We start from the raw sequence: 25,039 nt of genomic DNA, 5'->3' as shown, positions 1-25,039 counted from the left end.
TATCGGCTTCATGCACTCCCCTGTACAGCAGAGCTCAGACTAAGAGAAGGGAAGCAGCACAAGGAGCAATTTTGTTCGGCAGCAGTGCTCATGTGCTAACAAGGGGCACCCTGATAGGAGGGTAGAGCAGTGCAATAGAGAGATTACCTTATCAGTGTGCTGCTTTTTCTTCACTGTCTAGTCACTGATTGGGAATTAGGACAAGACCTAGTTGTATTACCTGTAGTTGGGGAAAAAAAAGTCAGGTCTCAGTGCTGACTGTGCACTCTGACAAGGATGTGTAAATCTCAGGAATGCGTAGACTAAAATCCTTTGGATGGTAAAATCAGCCATTCTATCCCTACCACTCTGTGAACAGGTTGCCACAGCCTCCTGGGAATATGTGAAGGAAATATCAAATATCCCAGGAGGCTTTAGGAGTAGAGAAGGTCATTCTTGCCTAGGCAAGAATGGTGATGGGGCAGGTCCACAGAAAAAAAAATGTAAAAGTATAGAACAAGCCTGAAAAAAAAAAAAAAAACATTGTTTAGATCGCTAAGGGGGTGAGCGAGTCCCTACATTAAAGTCCTTTTCCAGGGTGAAGGTTCTCTTTAATGTGCAAAAAAATAGACCGACTGGAACGTGTAGGACTAACTGAAATGTTTTTGTAATCTGAGCACTCCTTACAACTTTAAATAGGGTTAATCCTGCTCCAATATGTATGATTGGTTGGCTCATCTTGAAGCCCAGGTCCTGCACCTAAGTGAGCCAAAACTGAGAAGCATTAACTTTAACCCTCTTCTGCCCAGCCACTGCATTCAACGGCTGAGTGAAAGCTTCATCCATTCGGAAGGTCGTACCTGTACGTCGTCCTGCTCGCGTCCTATGGACCAAGCAAGTCACAGATAATCAGGTCCAATGTAGCATCTATTCATTGTGACCAATCACACTTGATAAAGACTGCAAGATTGCAGGTTTTGAGCTGTTTTCTCTCTCAGTGATCGTCTATGAGAGGGAACAGACTGCTTATTACAGTAATCAGGGCTGTGAAAGAAAATCAGCTACCCCTGAGCAATACAGTGTCACTATGGTGACATTTTACTCTGCACTCTTCTGTCTAGTGATCAGAAACATGGCTACATTGATGACATTCTATGCAAGTGCAGCAGCCAGTGTCTTTGATCAATAGCCATAGCAGTGCAATGTCACCATAGCAACATTTTTTTTTTTTTTTACACATATTGTCACCAGAGCAGTGCAGTATCACTATGGTGACATTGTACTGCTGTGGCAGTTATTGTTTTCAATAGCTGGCTGGTCTGAAATCACTTTATAGTGCTTCCAGCCATTGTCTCTGATCACCATCACAGCATTACAATATCTTCTAGATTGTAAGCTCTAACGAGCAGGGCCCTCTAGCTCCTCCTGTATTGAATTTTATTGTAACTGTATTGTCTTCCCTCACATTGTAAAGCGCTGCGCAAACTGTTGGCGCTATATAAATACTATATAATAATAATCATCATCAGACCAGCGTAGCCAGTCACAGTATCCCAATAACCACCACACCAGTCACAGTGTTACCATAAGGCCTTGTTCACATGTGTGGCATGCTCTGAAGAGGTCATGTGATGTGTGATAAAGCATTGTATCCCCCTGTCACTGCCTGCTTTAGCCCCTTGGACCCCACACAAGCTCCCCATTCACTTGTATGGGCTGGGATCAGAAAGCAACAGGGGGTATAATTCCTGACACGGCTGCAAAGCTAAGCATCGCAGCTGTGGCATTTGTACATCCCTGGCTGCTACCTCTGAAGCTAAAGATAGCAGCAGGGTTGTCACCAGAGCATTACAGCAAGCAACAGTTTTGCTAATCACCACCACACCACTCCCAGTGTCACTCAACCAGTGTGTGCCAGCAACAGTGTTTGTTATCCCTGTCACACAAGTCAAAGTGTCACCAGACCAGTTTAGGCTGTGACAAAGTCTCCCAACTGTAATATTGCCATACCCAGGAGGAGTAGCAGAATGTGTTGTTTGGTGTACAAGGCAATATATAGAGACAGCTGTTCTAAACTAGAAAGTGGAAACCTTTTTTTAAAACAGAGCTCTGGTAGTACCAGAGGATTGTGGATGGGCAGTCCTGCAGCTTATTGGTCTACTGCTGTAGATTAAAATCACTTATTAAGAATGATCAATATTACATGGGCACAAAACTAAAATAAACAACCCCGGGGGTGTAGCTGACACTAAACAGTAAAAACTGACTGGCTGAGATAGGCAGCCTTCATAGTGTCAGGCTGGGAACCTAGTAACTGCGAAGAGAAAAAAGGAATAAAAGAGAGGTGCCAAAACTGCCATATAGTGTAGTAAAATGACACATGGTTCAAATAAATTCTTTGCAATTTAGAAGTGGTGAAGTAGGTCTGAGCATAGCACATTGAATCCAGTGGCTGGCTAGTAGAGGATTGCAGCTTGGGCGGGTATAGAGCTACAGAACTGGGACGCATGGAAGTCACCCCTCTGTACCACTTGAGCCACAGGAAGCCTCTCACTACAGCCAGGGATGGGATCACTAAAGCCTTTGCTCTGTAGGCATCAGGGACGCTGTGAGATCTGTCAAAAATGCAAGGACTTGTGGGATACATGTTTCGGAGGCTGGACACCCCTTCTTCCTCAGTCTGTCAGCATTACCTCTGGAACATTCCCAGTCCCTACAGAGCGGCAGCTAGGCTGTGGAAAGGTCACACGTGTGGTATTCCCATAGTTAGAAGGCATAGAAGAATGTTTTGGGGTGTAATTGTAAATGTCTATGCTGTGTGAGAAATAACATTCATTTAATTTCATAATTTAAAAAAAAACAATGTGACAAAAAATTACAGAAAACTCACAATTCCTCCTACTAAATACCACGGACTGTCTACTTTCCAAAAAGGGGTCATTTTGGTGGTATTTCTACAGTTTTAGGGCCTTAAAAATTAGTACATCAGGATTAATTATTTTTCAAATATGTATACCATAGTTTGTGGACTCTAATGCCTCGTACACACACAACGATTATCGGCCTACCGATCGGCCGTCTTTTGTCCAAGTTGTGTTTTGTTGGTTGGAATGTGCCTAGACTGCACACGAATTTTCTCAGCCAACAAAAATCTACTTTACAAGTGATGTCATGTGCTGGTTTACTTTCCGTGTGTTTTTTCTTTTCTGAGCATGCCCAGTCTTGCTCATCAGATTTTTGTCTGCCGAAATCTGTACTGACTGACCGAAAATCGGCCGTTGTGTTGACGGCCAACAAAAATTTTATAGCCTGCATACCAGATTTTATTCGGCCGAAAAGTCGGAGTCGGTTGTCGAAAGCATCATACTAACAAGTCGAAAATCGGCCGATCGGACGTTGGCCGAAAATTCACGGCCAATAATCGATGCGTTTGTACGAGGCATTACTTTCACACAGACGAAACATACACCTATTTGTTTTATTGTGCTCAATGTGTTGAGCTAAAAATAAAAAAGTTAAAAGGTAACTCCACTTTCGTGGGGAAAAGAATATAGCATATACAGTTATGACACAAGTCCTATTGTAATTGAATGTTATTAAAATACCTTTCTTTTTCAATCTGCAGCCGCTGTTCTTTTCTAAAAATGCAATGCAATATGGCTACCCGATGCTGTTCTATACAAAGAATGTGTGCTGACCACACCCCAGAAACATAATTTCCTGCTTGTGTAATTGGCCCAAACGCTTGCACTCAGATGCAAGTCAGATTTCTGGCATTCCCTGCAACAAAAATGTCATTTTTAGTGAAACACTCCCAATAGGAACACGTCTAAAGGGATGCAGGCCCAGCAGCTTTCCTCTTTAGTGCCCTGCAGCTGATTAATAATTATGAAACCGTGATTTCTTCACAATAACAAAAGGTAGGAATCTGCAACAAAGGTTGTTAAAATCCTTGCAATGTACATAGATCACCCAGAGGGGAAGTCTTTTTTTTTTTTTTTCTCTCAACAAAAGTGGAGTTGCGCTTTAAGGGTTACAATACTACTAAACACTTGCTGACCATATACCATGTATATAGACAGAGGCAAGGCAGCTCTCCTGCACCAGATCACGTGCCTAGTATGTAATCCATGCATCGGGGTAGGGAGTGTCCCCGCTGCCCTGGCTGTGCTGAGATTGGTTGCAGCACCAATCAATCAGCAGGTTCTGACCGCTGATTGGTCCTCCGCACATTATCAAAGAGAGCCCTGTGTAGGTAAGCAAACAGGGCTCTCTTGCAAAGCAGGAAGTAAAAAAGAGCACATTGCTTAGTAAAAACAGCACACAGTAACACGTTGGCCACACGTTTAACCTCGCTTGATTGCCCCTGATGTTAACCCCTTTCCTGCCAGTGTCATTAGTACAGGGACAGTGCATATCTTTTAGCACTGATAACTGTATAAGTGTCCTTGGTTCCCAAAAAAGTGTCAGTTGTCCGATTTGTCTGCTGCAATATCGCAGACTCGTTATAAGTCGCTGATCGTGGCCATTACTAGTAAAAAAAATAAATCAAAATTCCATAAATATGTACAATAGTTTTTTGATGCTACAACTTTTGCGCAAACAAATTCATATACGCTCATTGTTTTTTTTACCAAAAATATGTAGCAGGATACATTTTAGCCTAAATTGTTGAAGAAATTAGATTTTTTTACTTTTTTTTTTTTTTATTGCTTATGTTTTATAACAGAAAGTAAAAAGTTTTTTTTTTTTTTTTTGTTCTTAAAATTGTCTTTCTTTTTTTGCGCTATATACAAAATAAAGACTAACTGCAGAGGTGATCAAATGCCACCAAAAGAAAGCTATATATTGTGGTGGGAAAAGGGACATAAATTGTATTTTGGGTACAGTGTCACACGACCGCGCAATTGTCAGTTCAAGTAACGTAGTGCCATATCACAAACAAATGGCCTAGTCATGAAGGGGGTAAAACCTTCTGAAGATCAAGTGCTTAAATATAATTCCTAGCTTTTTGGGAACTGAAAAAACCTTCTCGGACATCTTTCACAATAAAGTATCTACTTCGGAAAAATCTCTTGCTGGGAAAAACTGACTGCTTGACCACCAGATTCAGATATTCATTGCTGTCTTGAGCCTTTAACGGAAGTGACTTTTACATGCGATAATGTAGGAAACAATTATGTAGAAGTAATCCCTTTATGAAAAACCTACAGCTAAGCATGATGAATAAGCAACTAAAGTAAAATTAGGAAATCAGGAATGTCTCCTAAATAACAACTCCCAAACCTGTCTCTGAGACCGGCACACCCTGATTTACACAATACATCCATGAGACAGTATTCTTCAAAGCAGAACAGTATGAAGGATTCCCGTGATGATGCACATAGGATTTTATCTCCTAAGTCTGTTTTTAATGCAGGGCTCCCACTGCAACATACAGGTAACAGCAGATGTCCAACTTAGAGATCATGGGTATGAAAACATACTTATAGCTATTCATGCACAAGTTCCAGAGGATCCGCTGATCATCACTAGTCTCAAGGTAAGACACATTTCTGATGGTATGCAAGGGGAAGTCTGGATCTATCTAGCAAATTTCCATGTCTTAACTAGTTAAGTAAGGTGGTTTCTAGAACTATAATGCCCCATGTACACTGCTGCTGATAAACTGACGTTTAGGAGCAGTTTTTTTCAGCAGCCTCTGATCTCTCCTCTGTTATCTTATCAATCCATGTACACAGAGGTTTATAGTCATTTAGAGGCAGTTTGAGTTTAGTGACTTTTTTTAAAGAAAAAAAATGCGTTTGGACGGAAATCTATTGGCATTTGAAACGCCAAATGCTTGTAACAGCATGCAAACACATCTAAACGCAGTAACTCGCATTTATAAGCATTTAGGTATGTTCAATGGGAATACATTTCTGACCATTTTACAATGTAAAAACGCTTCTAGCCTCTGAACGCGCATAAATGCGGCAAAACGCACATTTTTTTAACCATTGGTTACTAGCTGTCAAGTTCCAGCCCTCAGGAGTGGTTTTCAAATGTTCTGTGTACATCAAGCCTAAATGAGAGAGACATATCAAGGCTAGGGTACATTTACCCAACATGCTAAAAAGCACATAGGCTGTTCACTTTAAAGCGGTTGTATACTCAGTAAAAAAAAAAAAAAAAAAACATGCAGGACAAAGGCATAATGAGCTAGTATGCATCGCATACTAGCTCATTATGAAATACTTACCTTAAAACTAAGCCCCGACACTGTCGCCTGGACAACGCTAAGGGCGCTGTCATGTTGCCTCTGCGTCTCTTCCTGGTTCTGCGGCTCCGGCGCTGTGAGTGGCCGGAGGCGATATGAAGTCATTCCCGCGCATGTGCGTGGGAGTTTCACTTTCCGGCAATGACCATCAAGGAGCTCTGAAGGTCCACCGGACCTTCAGAGCGCATGCGCCGCTGAAGTTAGCGGCTGCATGCAGGGCAAATATCTCCTAAACCGTGCAGGTTTTGGAGATATTAATTGTATCTACAGGTAAGCCTTATTATAGGCTTACCTGTAGGTAAAAGTCAAATAGCAGAGTATACTACCGCTTTAAAAAGAAAGTTGCACTATGCAAGGTAATATTCCCCAGAGCTTACTAAATGTTGTTTCACTTTTACTCAATCAAGTTCAAGAAAAATGAAATTTAAAAAAAAATGATGATGATGGCAGTCAGCAGAGCTTCCCCTTAACAAGCTCTGGGCAAAATTCCCAATGTGATGTACAACTTCCTTTGAACAGTGAGCAGCCTCTTTGACTATCAGCCTTATTGTCTTCTGTAGTACAGAAATCTGTATAGTAATTGCATTTAAATCTGTCCTTGATCTGTCTCTTCCTTAGACATACAGTGCCTTCTTTATAATCAAGCTGCAGCAAATACCCTATTCAAAAAGTGACCTAATAATAATAATACAGTATCTCACAAAAGTGAGTACACCCCTCACATTTTTGTAAATATTTTATTATATCTTTTCATGTGACAACACTGAAGGAATTACACTTTGCTACAATATAAATTAATGAGTGTACAGCTTGTATAATAGTGTAAATTTGCTTTCCATTAATGTCTAAACCGCTGGCAACAAAAGTGAGTACACCCCTAAGGGAAAATGTCCAAAATGGGCCCAATTAGCCATTTTCCCTCTGCGGTGTCATGTGATTCGTTAGTGTTACAAGGTCTCAGGTGTGAATGGGGAGCAGGTGTGAAAATGTGGTATATGCACAGACGAGTAGCGCTAGTAATTAAACATAAAACAATAAAGTCCATATAAAGTTGCACAATGATGTAGATTGCGAGGGATGTAAATCAGTAAGCTCTTCACCCAGGTCCTTGATAAAGCATATAAAGTGACACAGCCCAGCCACCACACACTGACTCTTACTAATGGGTGAGAGATGTACAGCAGTAAGCAGTTATGGGACCGCTAAACCCCATTCACAGGCACCAAGCAGCTTAGGGACATCCACTGTCTTTGGCAACCGCCTCCAATCTCCAAACATAGTTGTTGATACTTCACATAAAGAAAAGGGCCCATCCTTCTATGGTATTCTAAACGATAGTCAGCCTCATACATAATGGAAGACACCAAAAGGAGACAAGCCCATAGTGCAGTATCCTCAGATAATTTTATTAATAGAGATAAGACATGTACTCACCAAATATAAAAGCATCATAAACTTATCTGCATGTTAACACAAAATGCTGGACAACGTTCCTCCGGTAACCAAAAACATGGCCGACCATCAACTTCCGGGTGTGACGCTTGGCTAGCTCCTCCCGTCGTGTTTTGTTACTACAACGTCTTCAGGGGCGTGGCCAAGCGTCTGCGTCACATTCTTTATATAGTCCAGACAAGCAGAATTGGGGACACCTGCGCATCCAACACAGGGTACTCAGAAACCAGAACCCGGAAGTTACTTATGCGCGTCACCAAACGGAAGCCCACATAACCAGCCTGTCCCCGGAACCGGAACAAGTAATAAAATGAATATGCTAATCCCAGCCTTAGGGGACATGGCCCACAGCATAAACCAATATGCATAAAATTAAAACTTGAAAAGTGTCACACGCGGAAGCCAAGTGGAACATTATTTACAGATACCATTACACAGAAATAAACCATTACAAGAAAATTAAAATTAAGCAAAAACTGTAAGATCGATCCTAAGGAAAATGAAATTGCAAATATGAAAATAATGAAAAAGGAAAATAATAAAAAATTAAATAAAAATTAAATATAAAAATCAAAGAGAACTAAAATTAAAATAATGAAAATATAAATTAGAAAATAAAAATAAATACAAAAGTAAAAAAATAAAATGAAATAGAAAGGATATCAAATAGTTATAAAATCAACCTATTGCACATACCAAGTTGGAAACTCAGAAACAGAACAGCAGAGCATTTTCTAAAAATAATACAGTAAGCAAAGGAGAAAGAAGGCAAATGATAGAGAGGGACTTATGCCCCATACACACGTGCAGATTATCTGCAGACTTTTGTCTGCAGACTTACCAAAACCATATAATATGAGGTCAAATCTAAACACTTTCAATTTGTATGCAATCCGGCAGGCCCTTGCACTACATAGAAAAGGTAAGTCTGCAGACAAAAGTCTGCAGATAATCTGCACGTGTGTATGGGGCATAAGGGAGAAGAAGACTGGTGGATAAGGCCTAGCTTGTGTTGATGAACGCATTCATGTCCCATTCTACATTTAGGCCATACGGCTGATATACTTTAAGCCAATAGATCCACCTAGTCTCCAACCTGGAGATCTCCCTCCTCGTATGGCTCCCCCTCCAATAAGGTTGGAAAACATCAATGACCATAAAAGATGTACCTAATAGGATCTCTACTATGACGTTGATCATAATATTTTGACAGAGAGTGTTTGGGGAATCCCTTCCGTATATTCGCCACGTGTTCATTCATCCTAATTTGGAATGCTCAAATTGCACAGCCCACGTAGTGCAACCCACAGGGGCAGGTGATTAAATACACTACGTTCTTTATGGAACAAGTAGAAAAATGCTCAACGGCATACTTCTTCCTGGTGGTTCCACTATGTTAGGGGCAACAGTGAGCCTCAATGGAGGTAAGCCTCCGAAGATGACAGATGGGGCCTCAGAGAGAAGTGGCTCCTAAACTCTGTCACTCCTGAGGACATCCCAATGCTTCTTAAGGAGTCTTTTCACCATATAATGTTGAGCAGAATATTTCATGAAAAAGGAGAATCTAGGCAAAACCTTGGGAGCAGTGCTTGCGCCATCGGTACCAGAGGTCCGGCGGGAGGGATCGAGAATTACCTCACAATCAAATGCCCCCACCCCCTGGGCAATTATATCCAACTCCTCCATTTTGTACCCCTTGTTAACAAATATTTGTTTTAATAAGTTGGCTTCCACCTGATAATCATCAAGATGGGAACAGTTTCGCCTCAGGCGTCTGAACTGGCTCCTAGGGACTCCCTTTAGCCACAAGGGAGTCCCTAGGAGCCAGTTCAGGCACCTGAGGCAAAACTTCCCAACTTGATGATTATCAGGTGGAAGCCAACTTGATTTTGATGGATGGAGGCTTCACCTCCCTGTTATTCCAAGGCCGCAGAAAAGAAATTTGCACACTTCCCCATCAACGCAAACAATGTTGACAGGTAAATCTCTCCTGGCGGGGGTGGGGGTGGGAGAGGACAGTGATTATCGCTAGCAGCTATAGTGGTTACTTGCGCTAATAGCAAGCAAATCCAGCGGCTGGTTGTACCCAAGTTGATCAATTAATCAACTTGACACATTAAGCCTGCCCAATAAATGTTCGAATCTCAGCCAGCTCCTGCTGAACTGGCCGAGATTTGAACCATCTATAATTGGCCTAAGACACAGGCTGGAGGAGGGGCGTGACACAGACTGTGACTGGCAGAAACCTGCCCCCCACACCATGTTATAGCCAAAAAAGAAGAAAGATTTGATTTCAAATACAAAAAAAAGTTTATTGATATTGATTATTTTTACTTTCTATTCCAAAGGCTGTTTTTATTTATTTATTTTTTATTTTTAACACGTGACTGGCAGCAGAGGACTAGAAGCTCCTCCTGCTTATGTTTCCCTGCAGATAGACTGGGAAAGATCTGGGTCATGTGACAGCTGTATATGGATGAGGAAAAAAGGTACCCAGATTTTTTTTATTATAATAAAATAATTACAGTACCATCATCCTTATACAGAAAGAGAAGGGATTATGTAAATTAAACAGTGTGTTTAGTATCACTTTAAATATTTGTGTGAAAAAACAAACCTCCATCACAGCACTTCCACTATACAGATCCTCATGACTGTGTAAACTCATGAGTAGCTTTTGTTTCTACATACTGAATGCTCCAAGGTACCCTTAAGCCAGGTACACACGGGCTGAATGTCTGGAGACATTTGCAGGTTAAAAAAAAATGGCTGACATTTGGCCCGTGTGTATGTCGGTCTGGCCATCAGAAGCCTGCCGGACATACATGCTGGAAAACCAGCAGCTGACCAACTCCAGATCAGCGCTTTCAGCCAATAGCGGAGAGCACTGATCAGTGGGTTTTGGCAGGGGGGGAGGGGGGCGTTCCCCTGTCAGGACACAATAGCTCAGCTGGGGGAGGATCTGACCTGAGCTGATAGTTTTTTGTTTTTTTTTCGAAAAAATTAATAGTGTGTACCAGGCTTAACACCAAAATACTTTTGCATGAGATCTACCGTATGCTTTGATCTGTCTGTAACCATTTTTGTTAACCCATCCCTTTCATATATTGTCCTTTAGATTTATGTATTTTACCTCTCGTAACATTCCATCAAATCTATTGTTTATATTAAAAATGTTTTATTCAATATTTAAACAATACATAGCATAAATGTGAAAGTACATGTCACTTTCCAGTAGATGTACAATGATGCATATTGATAAAAGTAATGTAATGCTAGACATTACAATGATTATGATAAAAGTAAAGGTCACTAATATTGTAAAGATTAGCAGAGCATCTGTAGACAAAGTTAGCACCATAGCCGGCTAGTATTGTAATGTTAGATATTACAATGAAAATGGCGCAAACATACTTAGGTGCTATTGCTCATAGAAGAAACAGCACTACAATCCAAAGCACCATGTATATGAGAAACCGGAGAAAAAAGTCCACAAGTCCATAGATAAGTGGTGAAAAACAAGAAAGAAAGAGAAAAAAGGGAGGGAAGAGGAATAGGGACAGGCGGAGGGGGGGGGGGGGGGGGGGGAGAGGAGGACGTTACCTATACCTAAGAGGCCCCAGAAAGCACAGTTACAAGGCTTCAAAACTGAAAGAAAACCTAAAATGTGACCAGACAGTTCACATGTGTTTGTAAGATTGAATCTTATTATGCTTCCAAGCTATCATGCGTTCCAGGTGTTCAGTCCTGTCCATTTCACAAGCCCAACCAGCCACGGAAGGAACAGAAGGTTTGCGCCAATGTCTAGCGATAACAGAACGGGCTGCCATGACAAAAATGTTGAATTAAGCTTTTCTTGATTTGTCTAAAATCTACTGTATTATTAAAAAAATTGTGAAATAAATATGTTTTTTACATATAATAAAAATTCAAGGACAAAGGCATCAGTAAAATTGATCAAAACCCATTATTGCTTTCCTTTCTCAACTTCCTATATTTAAAACATATATATTACTTATTCAATTTGTTACACTTATTTTATTTATTTATTTTTTTATATCTCTGCTTTCAGAATATAATAACAGAGGCATCACATCACTTATTTAATGCCACAAAAAGAAGTTTCTTTTACAGAGAAGTGAAGATTCTTATACCAGCCAGCTGGAAATCATACAGCTTCAAAAAGCCAAGACATGAAGCATATCAGATGGTACTGTATGTTTAGATTTTAGCTTTTTAAGACAATGTGGTGAAATGTTCAGTTTTGCTTGTCACCTTCTAAGTTAGGAAATAAAGGTGTAAATATTAACACAAAAAAAAAAAAAAACACACACAGTTTTTAGGAAATTAATTTTATTGGAAAAATATAAGTTAAGAGTTAACTCTGACCATGATAATTAGCATGCATAATAGTAGTGTATGTCACATCAATTAAACAAAACAAAATAAATCCAAGTACAGGGTGGGAAATGTATGTAAAGTAAAATCTCCTCTTAAATAATTTCATATGGAGCTAAAGTACTTTGTAACCCCCCCTACAGGTTTGAGAAGAAGCAGGGAGTGCAGCCAAAATTAAGATGTGTGTGTTGAGGCATGTCATTTTTCCTTATGCATAAGCATAACCCTAATTTAGACCTGTGCAGTAGAGAGTGACGTTTATTATACATACATTGTTTCCCTGTAAGTCACATTTTATCTGTAGTATTTCTACAAGGAAAACCAGTTGTTGCGGTCTATGAATTTGACACCCTATTAATGGTATTATTACTGGTGGTCTTTTTTTTCCTAAAAAATTAGAATATGTTCAACATGTACCATGCAAATAATACAGTTGGAGTACTTTTACTGAACAACCGCATTGTTACTCAAGTATTTGGACATCTGGTATCCATGTCAGCCTTTCTCAATCAAGGTTCGCCCTAAGGTTTCGCCATAGGTTGTTAGGGGTTCCTTAAATAATTTCTGCCTCTTAAATACCATACAGCCTACAACTAACCACATTTTCCTGTCTACCAGTATGCGTTAAAACAGGGGTTTAGTCTGCACACATACAGAACCCTGTCAAGGCATACCGGTATTTTCTGTAGTCCTAACTCCAAATTTTGTGAAGACTAAACCCCTGTTTTAAACGTATACTGTTAGACAGGAAATATTTGTTTTTTTGTAAGCTGGTCGTTTAGTTGAGCAGGGAATTTCTCTGGTTTTGTTTTGCATGTGATGCCCTTACATGTGCTCCTTGCTGCAAAGGCCAGTTATAGGTGGGACAGTGGCCATTTGCAATTCCGTAATCACCAATGTGAAGAAACACTCCAATTTTCACTGTCTGAATTATGGCCATCGTTATTTGTTTAATTTCATTATTAATACTGAACATAATGTTATCATGTCAAGTACATTATGTATGCCATTTTCCTTAATGTATTTATTTTTATATAGATAACTTACTGTTCATAGTAATGTGCCATGAGTTGTAGATATAATAATTATTAGCAGGGATTCCCTGAGACCTCTTTGTTTCAAGGATTTCTTCACGTTAAAAGAATTGAGAAAGGCTTGTCTAATGTGTTTAGACAATTTAGGAATGTTCATGGTGGGAGTATGAACTATTTTAGTTCTAGGCTATTGAGATGGTGAGTTGTTTGTGGTCAGACTTAACATCCATACTTTTTTGGGTCCCAACCATAGATGGGACATTGACCTGCACAAGTGCACATACTGTATAGTACTTTAAAATGCTCCTATTTTTCTGGTGTGTATTGTAGGCTGTCCATTTGATTTAGTTGTGTGAGAATGAAAACACAAAGATATTGTATAATTCTTTATTATTTTTGGACTTTTGTGTACTCAGTAGTATCTATATACTGTGCGTATTTCATGTTTTTTTTTTTTCCAACAATATTTTATTGTAAAGAACATTACATATTAATGACATAGTTTCAATACATCTGTCTATTATGTAGAGTACATTTCAGTAATGTTTTATACATGACAAGCATCACGTAGAATAACGGCTCAAGAAGCCATCGGCCTGGGCTTCCAGATGAAACCTCCATCAAAAGATCTTAGGACATATTCAACAATAGCCACAAATAGTGTAGGTGGTATTATGTTTATAACTGTGACACCCTGTTCTAGGAATGACTAGCTTATTAAGGAGATTGATCAGGCAGACCAGTTAGGTGATCGCATATTAGAGGTTCCATTTGGTGTAGGCCGATGTTGTGAAAAGTTAGTATCAAGAGAGGTGTGATGTTTTGTTTTGTTGTGGATGTGTATATGGGGTTGTCTAAGGGGTAATGGGGGGTTTAGGGAAAGATACACGAGAGGGGTGGAAAAGAGAGGGGGGGAGGGTAGAAAGAAAAAAAATGTAAAAAGGGTGGAGGTGGGGGGGGGGGAGAAAGGGGGAGAAGGGGTGTGTGTATGTGTGGGGAAGGGGGACAGAAGGAGAGGAAGTGAGTTCACCTCCTTGGTCTCTAAGGTTAGCAGAGCTCAGCCTAATGTGTAAACAAAGATTTGTACAATGAGGATGGTACATTTGGTAAGCGTGGGCTAAATCTTGGTTAGAAATATTAGCAGTATTAATGGTAGTCTTCCTTGACGTGGTGTCCTCCCAAACTCGTCCTTTTGATAGGGGTTCATGTTTTTAATTGCTGTTTTGTGTGTTTGATTCTCCTATCAGAGACTTTTTATCCTTTCCTTTGAATACTCCTGTCCCTTTGAGGACGGGAGGTTATTTAAGAGGCAGTTGATTTACCTGTTTTAATCTATGATCAGGACCTAGATTGGCTGAAATATATAAGTGTGGAGTCCTATTTTATTCTGCTATGTACCTATTGAATTGCTTACATGGATTTAGACAGTGTGCTAACATTTAGACTATATATTTTTTACATCCTGACTGTATTTGAATGTTAATTTTGTAGTTTTAACTGGTTACTGATTTAGATTTAAAGGATAACTAAACCAAAGAGCAACACTATAATATACAGTATGACAGCTTTTTAGTCCTTAGATGTGGTGGCTGTATTGGTTTTCATTTTTTAAGCTAACAATACTTTTAGCAAGTACAGGAAATGTCTGTTGATTTTTTCCAGAAATAAAATGTCCTTGTCCATGTCACTGTGAGCTCAACTGCAAGCAAAAACAATGTTATCTTTCCTTTGTAACCCACTTATCCCTCCACCTCTTATTTAATGGAAACAAAAGCAGACCTATTTGTAGTCCAGGATGTGTGGAAACCATGGCTCCCTCTATATATTTTGGGTTTAGATATACTTTAAAAAATGTATGTAATCTTGTAAATCTAAATAAATTTAAATCTTATTATTCTTAGGTAAGTTATTCTTGGTATTTTATTTATTTCAGGCAAGTGTAATAGTCAGCAACCCTAACACATATTACGGAAATGATCCATATACATTACATTATAGAGGATGTGGAAAAGAAGGAAGATACATACATTTTACTCCTGAATTCTTAAGTGATGACAATCTTCTTTTAATTTATGGTCTACGTGGTAAGACCCTGCAGATACTGCTAAAACATGCAGGTTATCTTCATAATGTACAGTATTAAAACTATTGAAAATGTCATGGGGCCACTCAGGGGCATTTTATATTCTACTGGTCACAGGGCCGGATTAAGAGCATCATGGGCTTGGTGCTGAGGATTTTGAAGGGCCTTAAGGGCTGTGCCTTGGCATGCACCCAGAGGAGGAAGGGTGCAGCCATGCATGCCTAATTCAACATGGGATGCTGTCTCTGAAGCCCATAAACACATCCATGCATCGGCAACTGTCCCTCCTTGTCCGGCCTTTGTGCTGTGTGGGGAGGTTCTGAGGGAGCTGCCTGGGGAAGCGAGCATAGAAGCCAGACTTCTGTGTTTACAAGTGACAGAAGAGCGGTAACAGTGAATATGGCCAACCCGGGGCCTATATTAAGGTAGGGGCCTGGAGCTGCAGCTCCAATAGCCCCTATGTTAATCTGGCCCTGACTGGTCATCTGTAATCTGCAGTCTTCTAAAACAAAAGTGGAAATGTTAGTTTAATGTGTTTTCAATAAAGATTTGAGCTAAATTAGATGTCCCTACATTAAGGCCTCATGCACACTGGACGTTTTTACAGCTGCTGTTAGCAGCGTCAGACGTTTTTTTTTGCAGCTGCAGAACGCCCATCCATGTTATTCTATGGCCTCATGCACACATAGAGCTTTTAGGAGCTCCAAGTGGCATAGGCGTTTTACAGCTCCAAAAAAAACCCAGGAACTGTGGGTTCAGGAGCTCCAGCGTCAAGCTGCAAAAAACGTCTGACGCTGCTAAAGGCTCCATAAGGCTTCATAACGTTGCTTAACGTGCGTTAAGCCACGTTATACGTTTTTTTTCTTCCATTCAAAATCAATGGCTCCCTACGGGAGCCTATTGATTTGAATGGAAGTCACACCGCAGGTCGGATCAGGGTGATCCGACTTGCGGTGCGACCTGCACTGTGAGAATCTTGAGGGGGAACTCCACGCCAAAATGGGGAAAAAAACGGCGTGGGGTTCCCCCCCAGGGTTCCAAACCAGGCCCTTCGGGTCTGGTATGGAATTTGAGGGTAGCCCCACACCGAAAAAACGGCGTGGGGTCCCCCCCAAAATCCATACCAGACCCTTATCCGAGCATGCAGTCCGGCATGCCAGTAAAGGGGAGGGGACGAGCGAGCGGCCCCACCCCCCCCTGGATCATACCAGGCCACACGCCCTCAACATGGGGGGGGTGTGGGTGCTTTGGGGCAGGGGGGGCTCTGCACCCCGCACCTCAAAGCACCTTGCCCCCATGTTGATGAGGACAAGGGCCTCATCCCCACAACCCTGGCCGGTGGTTGTGGGGGTCTGCGGGCAGGGGGCTCATCGGAATCTGGAAGCCCCCTTTAACAAGGGGGCCCCCCCAGATCCCGGACCCCCTCCCTATGTGAATGGGTATGGGGTACACTGTACCCCTACTCATTCACCCCATAAAATGCAGTGTATGGAAATAACGACAGGAGACGTTTTGGAAAATTTATTAAAAATCTTCATCCGGCTCTTGTCCTCTCCGGGGGTCTTCTGCTGTCTTCTCCTCTCCGAGGGTCTTCTGCTCTTTTGCTGTCCGCCCTTCTTGTCTTCTCCTCTCCGGGGGTCTTCTGCTGTCTTCTCTCCGAGGATCTTCTGCTCTTTTGCTGTCCGCCCTTCTTGTCTTCTCCTCTCCGGGGGTCTTCTGCTGTCTTCTCCTCTCCGAGGGTCTTCTGCTGTCCGCCCTTCTGCTGTCCAATCTTCTTGTCTTCTCCTCTCCGGTCTTCTGCTCTTTTGCTGTCGGTTGTCGGCTGTCCTTCTTCCTCCGGTCCTCCTCCGACGACGTCTCCAGCGATTATGCCGGCCTCTGGTCTCTGCAGCTTAGATGACGTCATCTGTGACACAAGGGGGCGTGGTCTCCCGATGACGTCATCTGGCGGCCACGCCCCTAATGGCTATATAATAAGCTGCAGAGACCAGAGGCCGGCATAATCGCTGGAGACGTCGTCGGAGGAGGACCGGAGGAAGAAGGACAGCCGACAACCGACAGCAAAAGAGCAGAAGACCGGAGAGGAGAAGACAAGAAGATTGGACAGCAGAAGGGCGGACAGCAGAAGACCCTCGGAGAGGAGAAGACAGCAGAAGACCCCCGGAGAGAGGAGAAGACAAGAAGGGCGGACAGCAAAAGAGCAGAAGATCCTCGGAGAGAAGACAGCAGAAGACCCCCGGAGAGGAGAAGACAAGAAGGGCGGACAGCAAAAGAGCAGAAGACCCTCGGAGAGGAGAAGACAGCAGAAGACCCCCGGAGAGGACAAGAGCCGGATGAAGATTTTTAATAAATTTTCCAAAACGTCTCCTGTCGTTATTTCCATACACTGCATTTTATGGGGTGAATGAGTAGGGGTACAGTGTACCCCATACCCATTCACATAGGGAGGGGGTCCGGGATCTGGGGGGGCCCCCTTGTTAAATTCCAGATTCCGATGAGCCCCCTGCCCGCAGACCCCCACAACCACCGGCCAGGGTTGTGGGGATGAGGCCCTTGTCCTCATCAACATGGGGGCAAGGTGCTTTGAGGTGCGGGGTGCAGAGCCCCCCCTGCCCCAAAGCACCCACACCCCCCCCATGTTGAGGGCGTGTGGCCTGGTATGATCCAGGGGGGGGTGGGGCCGCTCGCTCGTCCCCTCCCCTTTCCTGGCATGCCGGACTGCATGCTCGGATAAGGGTCTGGTATGGATTTTGGGGGGGACCCCACGCCGTTTTTTCGGCGTGGGGCTACCCTCAAATTCCATACCAGACCCGAAGGGCCTGGTTTGGAACCCTGGGGGGGAACCCCACGCCGTTTTTTTCCCCATTTTGGCGTGGAGTTCCCCCTCAAGATTCTCACAGTGCAGGTCGCACTGCAAGTCGGATCACCCTGATCCGACCTGCGGTGTGACTTCCATTCAAATCAATAGGCTCCCATAGGGAACCATTGATTTTGAATGGAGGCAGAAAAAACGCTGCTAACAGCTACTGTGGCCAAACGTGCAATAACGTTAGTAGAAAAAGCTACTGAAAGCACGTTTTTACAGCTGCTGTTTCCTGGCGTTATGTAAACAGCTTTGGAGCACGTTTTTATGACGCCCTGTGTTATGGAGCCTAAACAATTAATGTTACTTTTAGAAAGACTCTTTACACAATAGAAAAGTTGTACATGAGTGGCTGATGACTAAAGTTCAGTAAATTAATTCCAATATTTTAGGAATGAAAAAGTACATTTTGAAGATTTTTGCAGATGTATCATGCCCAAATCTAAAATGATTGCAGGTTAGGGGATCCAGAACCATGCTAAAACCTCAACATCACTTGCTTATTGACACAAGGTACTCATTTCGATGTAATAATAAGGCAGAGTGGGTGTGTTATAAAGAAGATTACCATCCCATATGGCAATTTCTACTTTATTCCAATCTTGTGCATTTTTCAATATACAGTAAAGGGGTGGGCATTTGTGATCATTTCCTCTAGTGAACCTAGCCCCCACACACTTATATCCTTGATCTCTCTTAAGCATTTGACATGAAAAACCTCAACATCCCAACCAAAGCAATGTTGTGGAAATGATGGAGGTAACATGGGCATTACACTTTATTTATAAATTATGCAAGTTGATTGACCTACGGTTATTCTAACACAACATAAAGTTAATTAAAAAATTGCCAATTCCAAAAATCAGTCCAACAACCCCCCTAACCTTCTTCTTGCTCCATTTGCATGTTTAATCACTTTGGTAAAACAAATGAATGCCCCTGAAATGTATCTAAACAACAAGAATTGCATTTAAAAAACACAAATGGCATGCCAATATGGTTGCTTTAATAATACCTACTGTGAAAATATGATAGGTAAAGGCAAACAAGGGACATGTTCCAGTGTCTAAAGGCTTTCTTACTAAGGCTGGCCATATGCAATTCGAATCTACTGCTGAAATGGCTGAATTCGAACTGCTTATGGACAGGCTGAATGTACGAAGTTGATCGGTCGAACTGCTTAGGTACAACCAGCCTGCCAGATTCTCTTGCGATTATTGCTAACGCTTGCTATAGCCGCTAGCGATAATTACTGTCTTTGCCCAGCAGGGACGACTGCCCCCGTCCACCCCAGCCAGGAGCAGAAAATTACTTGGCAGAAGAGATTTCCTTGTTAGCACTGTCTGTGTTTATGGGGAGGATTATGTGAATTTCTTTCCTGCAACCAGTGGTTACAGGAAAGAAATTTGCATCGGGTATGGCCTACCTAAAAATTTGACATGCCTATTTGATGGAAACCTAATCAGCTCAATGATTAATTATGTTTACTCTAACACAAACCTCTTATTTACAGAAAATATATGTTTGTAAAAAAAAAAAAAAGGAAGTCTTAACACTAACCTAAAATATAATTAATAAACAGGGTGGTTTTGCCTAATTCTGTAAAACTGCAACTGCTGTAATCACCAAACTAAGTAGACCAAATAAATGCTTTACATTTATTAGGATACACAAAAAAAGATATGGGGACCAAACATGCCCTCAAAACCTCAATTTTTGCTCAAATAATTTATTTATTCCTAACCTTTCATTAAAAACTGCCATACATCTTGTAAACAAATGAGTTGAGGGTGGGGGTTCACACTTAGCCCACTCACCACCTAATGAACCATAATTTTATTCTCTGAATTGTCTATCTAAAATGGCTATACACATGTTGTATTTAAAATAATAGTACACTGTGCATAAGACCACCATTATTGCAGTTTGTCGATTAAGTTACTCATCGGGGTAGAATTTCTAATAAATATTTCTTGATTTTGCTCAGGAAACTAATTACAGGGTTCATTTCACTGCACATCTTGAAATTCTGACACTGATTTTAAGGTTGCTCTGTTATTTTACTGTTAGTAGAATACAGTGCTAAAGCATAATTGCACTGCCACTTTGTTCATTTAATAATGTGATCACAAAATTAATCTTCAATATGGATATTATTAAAGGGCTTCAATCAAAAATTGCTTAATTTGCAGGTCCTGTTGTAAACCACTGATATTACATGAGCTCTGCTGACAATTTGACTGACAGTTTATAGTCAAAAAATCCAGATCAATTTTATAAACACGTGTAAAATGAATCCAAAGTTTTAAAAAAAATCTGAGAAATATATACAGTATCTCACAAAAGTGAGTTACACTCCTCACATTTTTTAAAAATATTTTAGTATATCTTTTCATGTGACAACACTGAAGAAATTACACTTTGCCACAATGTAAAGTAGTGAGTGTACAACTTGTATAACAGTGTAAATTTGCTGTCCCCTCAAAATATCTCAACACACAGCCATTAATGCAGAGGTTTAAGGGGTGGGGGTCAGCCTGTCAGTGCTCAGACCATATGCCGCACACTGCATCAAATTGGTCTACATGGCTATCGTCCCATAAGGAAGCCTCTTCTAAAGATGATGCACAAGAAAGCCCGCAAACAGTTTGCTGAAGACAATCAGACTAAGGACATGGATAACTGGAACCATGTTCTGTGGTCTGATGAGACCAAGACAAACTTATTTGGTTCAGATGTTGTCGTGTGAGGCGGCAACCAGGTGGGGAGTACAAAGACAAGTTTGTCTTGCCTACAGTCAAGCATGGTGGTGGGAGTGTCATGGTCTGGGGCTGCATGAGTGCTGCCGACATTGGGGAGCTACAGTTCAATGAAGGAACCATGAATGCCAACATATACTGTGCATACTGAAGCAGAGCATGATCCCCTCCCTTTGGAGACTGGGCCGCAGGGCAGTATTCCAACATTATAACAACCCCAAACACACCTCGAAGACGACCACTGCCTTGCTATAGAAGCTGAGGGTAAAGGTGATGGACTGGCCAAGCATGTCTCCAGACCTAAACCCTATTGAACATCTGTGGGGTATCTTTAAACAGGAGGTGGAGGAGCGCAAGGTCTCTAACATCCACCAGCTCTGTGATGTCATCATGGAGGAGTGAAGGAGGACTCCAGTGGCAACCTGTGAAGCGCTGGTGAACTCCATGCCCTGGATGGTTAAGGCAGTGCTGGAAAATAATGGTGGCCACACAACATATTGACACTTTGGGCCCAATTTGGACATGTTCACTTAGGGGTGTACTCACTTTTGTTGCCAGCAGTTTAGACAATAATGGCTGTGTGTTGAGTTTTTTGAGGGGACAGCAAATTTAAACTGTTATACAAGCTGTAAACTCACTGCTTTACATTGTAGCAAAGTGTCAATTCTTCAGTGTTGTCACATAAAAAGATATAATAAAATATTTACAAAAATGTTAGGGGTGTACTCACTTTTGCGAGATACTGTGTAAACAAATGTGCATAAATTAGTCCACATCAAAGTGCCAGTGTTTGAAGGTGTTTAAAACCATGCTTATGCTTAAATGCTGTAATTGTCTATTGTGCCAAGCTATTTACCACCACTTATCCTCTGTGTGCAAAAATCAGTGCCCTTCTCTGATGGGATCACACTCACCAGCCTTAACATATGCCAAGGCAGGTCTCAAAGACTTTTCCACCACTCTGCTGTGCGTGGCAAATCCTTTAGTTGTAATATTAAGGAGATCTGGGGCAACGCTCACATGCAGAGAAGAATTAGAAAAGAAAGGGATTTATAGCGCAAAATGTATTTATTTAAAATCCTCATGTAAAACATTTGAAATGTACATGCAGTGTCCGGTGCCCCTTCTGGCACCTCGGAATCATCTGCCGATTATTGCACATACACCGCACCACTTTTCTATCATGTGGAAGCCGTCTTGGATTCCACCAAATGAGAGCGACTTCCTAGCCCAGTATGGACATATGAACATATTATAGTAGGTTTGTGACGGAACTGACCCTCACTGTGCTTGAGTGCTTTCGTCAGTATACGGCTTCCTCTTCCTCTGTGTTGAACATAGATATCAGATATTATAGCCGCATAACATACGAGGCTAGCTGACAAATAGCTTGTATGAGATCCGGAACTGTTTATTGAACAAACTTACACAGAATATATACCCCACCAGGTCAGGTGCTTGATTACATTATCGTATGTAGATGAAATTGTATAAAGAATTATAATTAACATATCTAAGGAACAACCAGTACAAACAGTATACTATTTTCCCACTAGCAACTAATAGCTGACAGTGATTTAATTGAGCTAATAACTAGCCACCTGGATTATCAGAGGTCTCATTCCAGCAGACTTGCTGGCATCGAGCTCATTAAGTACAATACACATTATTATAAGTGTAAAGACATCACTTAGCAGACAATAGGTGAGGTAATTAGCACAATTAATGTGTGGAAGACAGGGGGTTGAGCTGATGATATTAGCATCTGCTTTGAGTCTGACTATGTGGAGCAGTTCTTGTTGGTAATGGGCAGCTAGGCCCTAACAGGTACCCCGGGCCTTGAGTCCCAGAGTCCGTGTGTATTGGGGAGACATGGACTTTATTTAAAAGTAACCTTACTCCAAGGGTCCCCCCCGCCAGCATACACCTCACAAAGAGTAGTGTTCCCTTAAAAGCCAGAGCCCATAGTCAGTAGGCAAGAGGCTAGCCTGGAGCCTCTGTCCTCGGTGAGTCTATCACAAGGTTAATGTGTAAAAAATTAGGCTAGAACTAAGGTAAACCAAATTTTCCCTTACCTTCCCGGACAGCCAGATCCTTCTTTATTTGAGTCCCAGTAAAACCCCTATCAGTTCTATCAATCAAAAAACAGTGGGGAGGACTAGGTGTGGCCAGATTGTGATTGGCAAACTACATGCTTTTGAGTTAGCAGTGGTGATGATAGCCATGCCTCTTGTAACATTTTTCATCCCACTGCAATGCAAGTGCCATGGCCTACAGGAGATAGGTAACTTGACACACCATGAAAGGTAGCTCTAATAGGGGGACTTTATTGGTAGGATCAACAGTTATTTGTAGGAACTTGCAAGGGGGGCTAAGAGAAAACTGTAATTGCACATGCATGTATAATTAAGTGCTGCAGCACATAGATTTGGAATGGGAGGCCATTCCACTACTTTAATTGCTGGTTCACACCAGCAGCTGCATTGTAGCACAAGGCTGTGCAGTACACAGTGATGTGCTAACTACAACATATCACACTGTTTTCTTTTTTTCAACTTTATTGTAATGTCACAAAACCACATTCCATTCATGAGTATTTACATGCTCTGTACTGCATCATGACACGTTACAGTGAAATAATAATACTTCGCGTCTTACTGCATTGCAGTGGTGTGTACTGAACAAGTAGGACATTTCCTTGTCCATGCGTTAGGAAGGAACAAAACATATAATCCCAACAAAAGAACAAAATCCTGCTTTAATTTAGTGTGTTTGTCTACTGCATTACCTTGTACCAAGGCCTTCAAAGAAAGGCAATAACAGTTGCAGCTAGTAGAGAGTGCAGCTCCAAGGCCAGCTATCTATTCATGCCACTGCCATATTTCACAGATTGGTTGCATCTTAGAATGGCTTTCTATCAAATAGACATTATTAAGCTTAGATTATTATCTTAAGAGCAATAAAGACTCTTTTCCCCCAGGTATTGGAAACAAATTAAGTGTTCAAACAGTCCAGGGCACATCACTAAACAATAGAAACACTTAGCCAGTAGCTACAATATAGTTTGAGGCCCAGTCCTACATTGGGTTATCTTTATGTCTATTAAATTTATATGATTTTTCTACAGTTTTCCTTGTTTTTTCCTTGTTTTTTTTCTAGAGAAAGTATTTGTCCATGAATGGGCTCACTTCCGATGGGGAGTATTTGATGAATACAGCTATGAAGAACCATTTTATGTTTCAGTTGATGGCAAAATGAAAGCTACAAGGTAATTCAAGGAACATCTATTTCTAGCCTAACTTAACATCATAAAGTCATCTAAACATCAGGTTGGCTGGTAAACTGTATTCCAATGAGTTACATTAGGTCATCTACAAAGTGAGGGAAGGGAAAAGGAGGTCGTCCAATAGGCCATGGAAGGGAATGCCAAATTGACCAGACATATTGCATGATACACACACTTGCAATTAGCTCAAATAGTTTAAACTTTCAATTGTTTGTGTTGAAACTGAATCTACATGAAATGTTAAAGTGTTACTAAACCCAGGACCCTACATTCACTATATCTAGTCTCCCGCAGTACACAGAACATGGAAATACAATAGTTTTAGTAAATGTAAATTGCTAAATACCTTTTTCCATCAGCAGTTAGAGCATTCTTGTGACTTCTATCAGTGTCTGGTTAAAACTTGTAGGAGGAGTTTTCATTTGGCTCTCACTGTCCTATAAGGCTGCAGGACCCCTGACCCCCTGTCTGGACAGTGCTGATTGGCTCTGTGCTGATCACATGCACTCTACTAAGAAAACAAAAAAACTCTCTAGCAACACACGCCAAACTGAGCATGTGCAGCTTGTCACCTAGCCTCTGTTCTAACAGTGGAGGTTTGGGAACTTTGGAAGAAGGGGAGGAACAGAGAAGACAGGATCAAACAGCCTTTTTTCACAATGCAGAGGATTAACCCCTTTGGTTCCACAGTGAGTATAACAAGCATGCTTTATTGCATATACAGGGTGATTTTACTGTTGTGAGTTTAGTAACACTTTAATTGAGTTTCCTTCAGAGATGCTTAATTCAGCGTATGTTTTCACTATCAGCATGAATTACCTTGAGGTTATCTATTGTAATTTACTCCCTCCATAGTTAGATTTTTGTATAGCTGCTAAGGGTTTGTACCATAAGGCAATTTGACTTAAATGACCGCAGTCTGTCAT

The 25,039-nt window shown here is 41.4% G+C and overlaps 1 protein-coding gene across 3 annotated transcripts in view; it reads left to right on the top strand.

The window, feature by feature from the left end:
• Positions 1 to 5,319: 5,319 nt before the first annotated feature.
• Positions 5,320 to 25,039, top strand: part of LOC309561724 (calcium-activated chloride channel regulator 2-like) — a 56,505-nt gene continuing 36,785 nt past the window's right edge. Inside the window, exons 1-4 of one of the 3 annotated variants that reach the window (XM_082265715.1) lie at positions 5,320 to 5,521; positions 11,763 to 11,900; positions 15,056 to 15,206; positions 23,987 to 24,095. In XM_082265715.1, the coding sequence (XP_082121841.1) occupies positions 5,354 to 5,521; positions 11,763 to 11,900; positions 15,056 to 15,206; positions 23,987 to 24,095 (566 nt within the window). In that variant the 5' untranslated portion in view covers positions 5,320 to 5,353. Of the gene's footprint in view, positions 5,522 to 11,762; positions 11,901 to 15,055; positions 15,207 to 23,986; positions 24,096 to 25,039 lie in introns of those variants that run through there. The other 2 variants (XM_082265717.1, XM_082265716.1) reach the window with 2 other exon arrangements.

The sequence above is a fragment of the Pelophylax lessonae genome, assembly GCF_965119305.1.
Source record: "Pelophylax lessonae genome assembly, chromosome: 8".
Taxonomy (NCBI): domain Eukaryota; kingdom Metazoa; phylum Chordata; class Amphibia; order Anura; family Ranidae; genus Pelophylax; species Pelophylax lessonae.
Note: the sequence above shows the minus strand (reverse complement) of the source record. Positions and strands in the feature narration are given on the sequence as shown.